Source organism: Lepus europaeus, chromosome X (genome assembly GCF_033115175.1).
Source record: "Lepus europaeus isolate LE1 chromosome X, mLepTim1.pri, whole genome shotgun sequence".
Lineage (NCBI taxonomy): Eukaryota > Metazoa > Chordata > Mammalia > Lagomorpha > Leporidae > Lepus > Lepus europaeus.
In genome coordinates, this window is record NC_084850.1 from 2,314,847 (window position 1) to 2,324,507 (window position 9,661).

Sequence of the window (9,661 nt, forward strand, 5' to 3'; positions counted from 1 at the left end):
AGCCACTATGGAATTCAGTCTGGAGATTCCTCAGAAACCTGAATATAATCCTACCATACAACCCAGCCATCCCACTCCTTGGAATTTACCCAAAGGAAATTAAATTGGCAAACAAAAAAGCGGTCTGCACCTTAATGTTTATTGCAGCTCAATTCACAATAGCTAAGACCTGGAACCAACCCAATGCCCATCAACAGTAGACTGGATAAAGAAATTATGGGACATGTACTCTGTAGAACATTATACAGCAGTCAAAAACAATGAAATCCGGTCATTTGCAACAAAATGGAGGAATCTGGAAAACATTATGCTGAGTAAATTAAGCCAGTCCCAAAGGGACACATATCATATGTTCTCCCTGATTGGCGACAACTAACTGAGCACCAAAGGGGAAACCTGTTGAAGTGAAATGGACACTATGAGAAACAGTGAGTTGATCAGACCTTGTCCTGACTGTTGATGTACAATGTAATACTTTATCCATTTTAGTATTTTTGTTTTGTTTTGTTCTAGTACTATTGGTTGAACTCTGTAATTAACACACAATTATTCTTAGGGGTTGAAATTTTAACTGAAAAGTGATCCCTGTTAAATATAAGAGTGGGAATAAGAGAGGGAGAAGATGTACAATGTGGGACATGCTCAATCGGTCTTGCCCCCAATGGTGGAGTTAGAAATGTGCCAGGGGATTCCAATACAATCCCTTCAAGGTGGCATGTACCAATGCCATCTCACTAGTCCAAGTGATCAATTTCAGTTCACAATTGATCACACTGATAGGTCTAAGAGTCAAAGGGATCACACAAACGGGACTAGTGTCTGCTAATACTAACTGATAGAATAAAAAAGGGAGAGAACGATCCAATATGGGAAGCGGGATACACAGCAGACTCATAGAATGGCAGATGTCCTAAATAGCACTCTGGCCTCAGAATCAGCCCTTAAAGCATTCGGATCTGGCTGAAGAGCCCACGAGAGTATTTTAGGCATGGAAAGCTAAGACTCTCTGGAAAAAAAAAAAGAAGACCTAAATGAAAGATCTCTGTGAGTGAGATCCCAGTGGAAAGAACAGGGCCATCAAAGAAGGAGGTACCTTTCTCTGAAGGGAGGAGAGAACTTCCACCTTGACTATGACCTTGTCTAAATAAGATCGGAGCTGGCAAACTCAAGAGGCTTCCATAGCCTTGGCAACTCATGACTAGAGCCTAAGGAGATTACTGACGCCATAAACAAGAGTGTCAAATTGTTAAGTCAACAACAGGAGTCACTGTGTACTTACTCCTCATGTGGGATGTGTCCTTAATGTGTTGTCCAATGTGAAGTAATGCTATAACTAGTACTGAAACAGTATTTTATACTTTGTGTTTCTGTGTGGGTGCAAACTGATGTAATCTTTACTTAATATATACTAAGTCGATCTTCTGTATATAAAGATAATTGAAAATGAATCTTGATGTGAATAGAATGGGAGAGGAAGTGGGAGATGGGAGCGGCACAAATGGATCGGAAATTATGGGGAGGGAAGCCATTGTAATCCATAAACTGTACTTTGGAAATTTATATTTACTAAATAAAAATAAAAAAATTTTTAAAAATACAATGATGAGTTCACAAGGTTCTGTCCCATACCAGACTGTGAGTTCCTAGAAGACAACAACTGAAGTTTGACTCATCTTTTAACCTACTTATCCCCTAAGTACCTAGCATTTTTCTTGGCCAAGCTGGTATTCACTCAATGTTGGGCAAAAGTTGTTAATAAAATCAAGAAAATAAATAGCAGTGAGGTGTAAAGGACAAAAGATTAAAATGTTGGGGACTATGACCTAAAAGAAGCAAGAAAAAGAGATTAGGAGAAAGGGGTCAATACCAGAGGGAGAAAAGAGAGAAACTCAGAAAGGAACCAAATAGGAAGTGGAGGAGTAAACAAGTAAACTCTGGATGCATTTGTGAAGCTCATCTCTAGCAACTTTTCCCTAGAGGCAGAGAAGGATGGAAGGAAGAAAAGGACATTGTGAGTGAAGCAGCAGACAATATTATAGATTTGAGATAGACCACCATCTTTGGCCTGAATCTGGGGTAGCCTCCTCCTTAGCCTTCTCTGCACTTAACCCTCTCTATTCTGATCCAGAAATAGCTCTATCTCCTCTTCTTTCTTTGGCATCAAGGGAGCCACAACTATGTATACCTGAGTCATATATGTGAGAACAAGTGAACATGTATGTGTGTGTGCTTGCTCCCCACTAGGTATTTAGGATTTTATTCTGAAAAATAAACACAAAGAATAGTGCCATAGCAAGCCCACAACTGACTGCATTTGCTGTGTCAGAAGGGGTCATTTGCATAGCTCTGTGGGGGAGGTTATGGCTCCTGCCTACAACATTGCAAGTGTGCAAAACCTTGGTGTGTCCCTGAGCTTGCTGACCATGTTTTACAGTGCATGAAGGGTGGGATGCTATTGTAATGATCCATGTGAACATGCCATTGTATTGATTGTGTCTTTATGGCAAAATGACTTTTCCGACTCACCAAGCTCTCTTCCTCACAGGAGATGTGCCACTTGATGGTTGCAGCCTATTGGAGTTATTTCTCGGGTAACCAAAAAGTGTTTCATGCCTGTAGAAAGCAGAACAGTGCAGCCCTGGATCAAAGTCAGGAGCCAAGACTGCAAGTGGGGGCTGTGCCACTTAGTCTGAGACTGAATTTTCTCATCTGTCAAATGGGAGTAATCTCTCCTTCCTACCTCATAGGCTTGCTTTGAGGATCAAATCCTATGACATATAAACCCCACTGATGACCAAAATTCCACAGTTTAGCAGTGGTTCCTACTACCATTCTCTCATCTGATCCTCTCAACAATCCTGCCAATTATTTGTTCCTCATTTTGCAGATGAAGAAACTGAGGCTCAAGTAAAACAGGAGACTTAGCCAAAACCTCATAGCTAATAAGCCAAAATGATGGAAGTGTTCTGTTTTCAAACTCATCTTCCAATATCCTGGAAGACATAAACCTGGCTACTTACTGCTGTTGGCTTCGTGGCCCCAGTTGCTTAATTTCCCTCATGGCTCCTCCCTGCATCTTCTAAATGTGCTCTGTATAATGAACCAATTAGCTTTTATTTTGTTCTCCCTTCCTCCCCTATTTTTCCTGGCCTCTAGAAGAAAACACCAGCAGCTCCGACAAAGAAAACCAGCGCCACATTCAACATCGTGGGAACCACTTATCCCATCAACTTGGCCAAGAACCCTGAGTTCTCCACCATCTCCAAGGGCGCCGCTCCCAGTGCATCCTCAACCCCGACAATAATTGCTTCACCCAAGGCCACTTATGTGCAGGACAGCCCAACTGAGACCAAGACCTACAACAGTGTCAGCAAGGTTGACAAAATTTCCCGTATCATCTTTCCTGTGCTCTTTGCCATATTTAATCTGGTGTATTGGGCCACATATGTCAACCGGGAGTCAGCTATCAAGGGAATGATCCGCAAACAGTAGATGGTGGTGACAACACAGCAACCACAGCACTGTATACCCCATGAAGCATCCAGGCACCCTACTCCGGAGTTTCCCTTCATATGTTTCAGAATTCTTCTTTTTAACCCTCTCCCAAACTGTGCCACTCAATTCATATTTATGAGTCTCAATGAAAAAAAAATAACTACAGAAAAACTACTTGTCCCTATAACATTGCTAGGTATACCCCAATCAGAGACAAACACATTTGTCCAGTTGTCCATCTTAGTCTGAAAGTCCCCTCCCACCCCCACCAGCTGAGGGCTCCGCATGTAATTCATTGCACTCTGCCCACTGCAGAAAGAACAGAACACTCCCTATAGTGTAAACCTTGGCTGTCTGGGAGATCCAGACCAAGGACAATTGGTGACTTGCTTGGATCAGATGATTCTGACCATGACTGGGTTATCCCATGCAGTTCCGCCTACTCCCTTCTCTGCCAACAGCAGGGTCTACTAGGAATTAATATTGACAGCAAAGGCAAGAGCCAGAACTAACCTCTGAACATAGCCCCAACCCCTTTTTGACTTGGAGTTAGTGAGAACAATTGAGGTTAACCACTGTCTACCATGTAAGAACTAGCTGGACCAGTCTGGCACCAAGATGGCTGGTGCCCTATGTCCAGCCCCTCAGGAAAATAGTACCTTCCTTGGTATATCTTCCCTCTAGGAAGGTCATTTTCCCTCAATGCCTTTGATCCTCTTGTAGCCAGCTGGGCACTGCTTAGTTTTGACTTAATGCTGCCTAAAAACTCTTCAGGAGAAAAGCATTCAAGCATTTTTAATTTCAGCTAAGGAGATACCAATAGAAACAAAGAGATCTAGATCAAATGATTACACCAAAATGTTTAAGATAGGAGAGAAAGAAAATTACTTCCCTGCCAAGGCAATTGGTAAAATACTGGATGGGACAAGAGGGGCAGATGGTAGTGGAGGATTGAACCTTGGCTCAAGAGAGAAGGCCACTGGCAGGTGATAGTAAAATTCTTTCCATACCATTCACCCTCCACACCCTAGCCCATGAACAGGCACTTTGCTCCCACCATGTCAGCGGCCTCTGGTCCTCTGTTAACATTGATTCTATGAGGGGGTAAATTGGATATTCATACAAATATCTCTAGTCAATTTTTAAGTCAGCTAAACCATTAAATTTATTACTACTTTTATAATGTATTATTTAGAATCCATTTGATCTCATTTGTTCTTAATATGAGTTGTGGATATATATATATATATATATATATATATATATATATATATATAAACATTTTTATAAGGTAGATAAATGGAGTCCCAGAAGTTTGAATGACTTGCCTAGACTCATTAACAGTGTCTTTAATAAAAAATTGTCATGTACCTCTTTCTAAAGGCCAAAATAAAGAAAGGACAGAGAAGCTAGGGCCACTTTGGCCTCAAAATCAGCACGTTCTCAGAAGGCCTTCTGTGTCATAGGTGCAGATGTGTAGGACAAAAAAAGTCTTTAGAAAGTCACAATATGTCACCCAAGGAGACAACTTCTAGTAGTCATGACTTAAGGAAATGAGACCATTTAAGAGGGCAGCCCCAGCCACTTTGGATCTGAATACCTTCACCAGTCCAGAATATCCTAGAAGTCCAAGGTAATGCCTCTGATGGCACCACAAGCAGATTCTCCCTGCCCACCCCCTGAACAAAGCTCCTAAGGGGTGTATCATTAGCTGCTGGTTGCCTTTTCATCCATCTTCCCCCATCCCCTGCTTCCTTGCCATTGCTGGGATAATGCATGCCAGTCCCATTATTCCTAAGACTGTGTCTGTAGGTAAATTCATGACTAGAAGAGTGTAGTCTTGTGGTTATGTGGGGATGGGGGTGGGGTGGGTGGGGCTGTTAATGATTGTCTTAAAGGAATTTAGAATGGAAGCCTGATCTTTGCCTCTCTGTAGAAATTGTGTTTCCAAATGCTTTGGTGCAATGTTTAGCGGCTGTTTATTAAACCCTTTCTGAATTGTACTCGTGCTGGGGAATTTTTTTGTTATTCATTTCCTAACTTTCATCCCCACTCTCATAACACACGTAACTTTCCACTTCAAACAACATTAGAATATTCAGCTATACCCAGAGCAAAGAGATCTACTACAGTCATCCAGGGGTCACCACTTTGGCACAGTGGGTTAAGCTACCTCTTGCAACACTAGCATTCTACATTAGAGCACCTGTTTCAGTCCTGGATGCTCCACTTCTGATCTAGCTTACTGTTAATGAGCCTGGGAAAGCCATAGATAATGTGCCCGCAATCACCTGATCCCATGCTATCCATGTGGGAGACTCAGATGGAGCTGCTGGCTCGTAGCTTTGGCCTGGACCAGCCTTAGCTGTTGTGGGCAGTAAATCAGTGGATTGAAGATCTCTCTCATTCTGTTTCTCTCTCCTCCATCTCTCTCTGACACTTTGCCTTTCAAATAAATAATATTTTTTTAAAAATCATACAAAATGGAACCTACATGAAAACATATCTTTGATTGACTCAGGGGTCTCATTATTCAACATGAAAGAAAAGGAAACAGCTGTGTTGCATGCTCTGCTAAAAGATATTTTTATCATGATTCCCAAGTCTTCCCTTTTTTCATTGATTACTCCTTCCCTTAGGCAATAGTTCTCTTAGGCAATAGTTACCAGGCAGGGTGACAGTGATTGTCTGGTTGGTTGAACTATATGTTGGGAAATGAATGATGACCCTTTTTTTTCTTACAGAGTTAAGAACAATCTGGGAAATCTCATGAGATCTGCTTGAGAAAATTACCTGGCCACTAAGGGATGGGAACATTCTTGGGAGAACATTTCAAATCAGATAAAATGTTTTTTATGTCTGAAATCATAGCAGAGACTTAGACAATCTCATGCCTGATGCAATTCAGCCCTATGATCATCTGATGAATGCCCTTCTGGTACAGCAATCTCACGGTCCCTGACTGGTTCAATCATACCCTGAGAACCATAGAAGGTACAGGGGGCAATTCCTTTATAAAATTGCCTGACAGCGGTATTTAAGTGTTGTTGTTTCCTTAAGAACCCCATGAATCCATTTTGCCCCTGAAAGCTATTCCGCTAGTCTTTGGGGAAGCCAAAGCTGTTGCCATCAAGACTTTCTTTTGTTGAGCTCTCTTAGAGTTTGAAACCCTGCCCCAGGCTGGGACTGGTACCTCTGAACTCAAGTATTTTATGGTATATATTAGAGCAAGAGAGATTTCCTCAGAAGATCATTTAGGGTACCAGTCTAGAAGCTGCTGGAAGAGTGTCTAGAACATAGAGAGCACTCAATATGTGTTTATGATTTTTCTTTTATAAAATTTTTAAATTATTTTAATTTTTATTAATATAAAGAGACCAGATTTCATGTATTTAATAGGTACAATTCTAAGATAACCATACTCCCCCCCCTCAATTCCCCTTCTTCTTTCCTTCCTCTCTTTTTTTCTTTATGTTTTGCAAAAACCATAATGCCAATGCATTATATAATCACAGGCTTAATGCAGCACTTATTGTAATATTCAACAAGTTGTATAAATGAATGTTAATCTAGGTCAGAGCTACCGGCACTGTCATTTCATGCAGAAGTTAAGCTGTTGGTTAGGATGCCCATATACCTTACCTGGCTCTTGGCTTTGGACTCAGCCAAGTCCTGGTAATTGTGGGCATTTGAGAAGTGAACAAACAGATAGAATCAATCAATCTCTCTCTCTTTCTCTCTCCCTCTCCCTCTCTTTCTCTGTTTGTCAGTCTATTTCTGCCAAATAAATAAATATCAGAGCTACATGGGGGTGCGTTTCTTCAGAGTGACAGGAGAGGAGACTAGCCAAACCATAATCAATGAAGACAAATGCAATGTGTAGTCTTCTAAAGCAGCTCTAACAGCATCTCTGTACTAATAAAATGTTCTCTGTTTCAAGCCACCTTAAATATCTTTCTCCAAATTAAATAACCGTTTGCTCTCATGGGCTGTTAAATTTGGGGGTTTCATCTAATTATCTATCGGGTCCTCATGCTAGAGTACTTGGGGCAGGAGAGGAAGGCATGACTGAGTGACATAGACTTCTGAAACAGGCTTCAAGTATAGCTCGCTGGCCTTCTAGGATGCATCTGTGCTATAACATCCTGGGGGTGACTCAGGGCAAATTTGGAAAGGGAGCCTTCTGAAAAGCTACATTTTTCAGGTGGAACAGCAGGAGTTGGAAGGAATAAGAAGAGGAATGGAAGGAGAAGGAAGCAGTTGAGGGAAACCCTGTCAAATAGGGCCCTACAATTGGAGGCAGGGATTTCTTGTTTTCAGCTTCAGAAACTTCTGAAGTACATAGGTTCCCTCTGGAGTGAGGACAAAGATCTTTGTCTTTGTCTTTGTGCTGCCTTCTGGGGCCTCTACCTGATCTTTTGCTCTTCTCTAATTACATATATTTAAGGTGTACAGCATGATGTTTTGATAAACATATGCATAATAAATTGATTATTACACTCAAATCAACACATTCAGATTTGGTTTGGTTTTTTTTTGTTTTGTTTTGTTTTATTGTTTTTTTAAGAATGCACATATGAGTGAGCTGCCTGGCTTATTTCACTTAACATAATATCCTCCAGTTCCATTCATGCTGTCACAACAGGGATAATCTAGATCTACTTTCCTTTTGCCTCCACTTACACAATTCGATATCATAGGAAAAACTGAGAATAGACATCTGAATTTGTGCCAGGGTTCAATACCGTCACAATTTCTGTGTAATGTTGTGCAAATTCCTCCCCTGAGCTGAAACTTAGTTTCCCCATTAGCAAAATCAAATTCTGATCAAAGCCAAGTCAGCCAAGTACCCTTTCCAGTCACTGCCCTGGTGGCACAGTCTGCCCTTAAGTGTCTCCACATGTACCCTGCCCTGATTACGTTGCTATTCTCCCACTACCGGAGCACAAACATCATCCTTTGGTTCTCTTTGATACAATTCAGGTTGGTAGATTAATAACACTTTGATTAAACACCAACTAAGGACAACTAGAAGATTGAACCTGGACATGCAGAGTCAGACACTCGGGTCTAGCAGTGATTACCCCAGGTCCCCACCCCCAGCTCCATATCCTTACCCTAAGCTTCATGTAACGATGTACTGAGGTGAGATGTAGTATTATTAGTGGCCCAGATCCAATCCCAACATAGAAAAAGTTAGATCTTGAATTGCAGAGATTAATGGGGTTCTTGTGCCAGGCAGGGGGCCTTCAGGTAAACAAAGAGCAGTGTGGGAAAATACACCTCACCCTTTGATTTGTCCTCCAAATATTCAGTTCAAGGGAAAACAGAAATTCTTAGGAGGGAACTTCCTAGGCTTAGGATCAAATAGACCTCCCAAGATTTGCACACACCATACTTTCTTTCTCTTTTGTCACAGGAAAAATGTGGCCTCCCTTTGGTCTAGGGCCAGCCCCTCCTTTGTTCTTCATCTCTGCTCCTCTCTTGAAAGATTTCTAATTTTGTTATCAGCTCTCAGTGAAGCTGCTCTTGCTGACTCACCACTGCCCTTGTTACTAAAACCTAAAAGCATTTTTCAGTTATCTTACTTGACCTGTCAGCAGCATTTGACACTGTTGACGACTACTTTATTCATGAGACTATCTCTTTGCTTTCCATGACACCATGCACTCCTGATAGCCCTGATCTTTTGCCCTGCCACCTTTCTGTTTGTCACTTTTTTCTATTCAATTTCTCTTTCCCCTTAAAGGCTGAAGTTCCCTACAAAGTTGTTCCTATTTTCATTTCCCTCTCCATAGTCTCCCTGAATGACCTCATCTCTCCTGATGGCTTTTCAGTTACCACATAATCCAATTATCTCTTATTGTGTAACAAACTATTTCAAAGTAAAACAATCCCCTTTTATTATACCCATGACTCAAGAATGTGGACAAGGCAAAGAAAATATGGCTGTTAACTTCTCCAAGGTGCCTGGGGCCACAGATAGGAACACTCAAACAAGCACAGGGTGACTTAATTGACTGGGACATATGAAAGATCCACTTCTCAGCCCCACTTGGCAAAGGATTCTGCAGCAAGATGCAGGTGTACTAGTTGCCAAACACAAATACTATACAGTAGGATAAAAGTTTGACCATAAACTGAAAAGAAAAAGTATGTTCTAGGT

At 41.4% G+C, this 9,661-nt stretch overlaps 1 protein-coding gene across 1 annotated transcript in view; it reads left to right on the forward strand.

Moving 5' to 3' along the window:
* GABRA3 (gamma-aminobutyric acid type A receptor subunit alpha3) overlaps positions 1 to 3,492 on the forward strand; it is a 168,590-nt gene extending 165,098 nt beyond the window's left edge. Inside the window, exon 9 of the mRNA XM_062182925.1 lies at positions 3,157 to 3,492. Within this exon, the coding sequence (XP_062038909.1) occupies positions 3,157 to 3,492 (336 nt within the window). The remainder of the gene's footprint in view (positions 1 to 3,156) is intronic.
* The last annotated feature ends 6,169 nt before the right edge of the window (positions 3,493 to 9,661 follow it).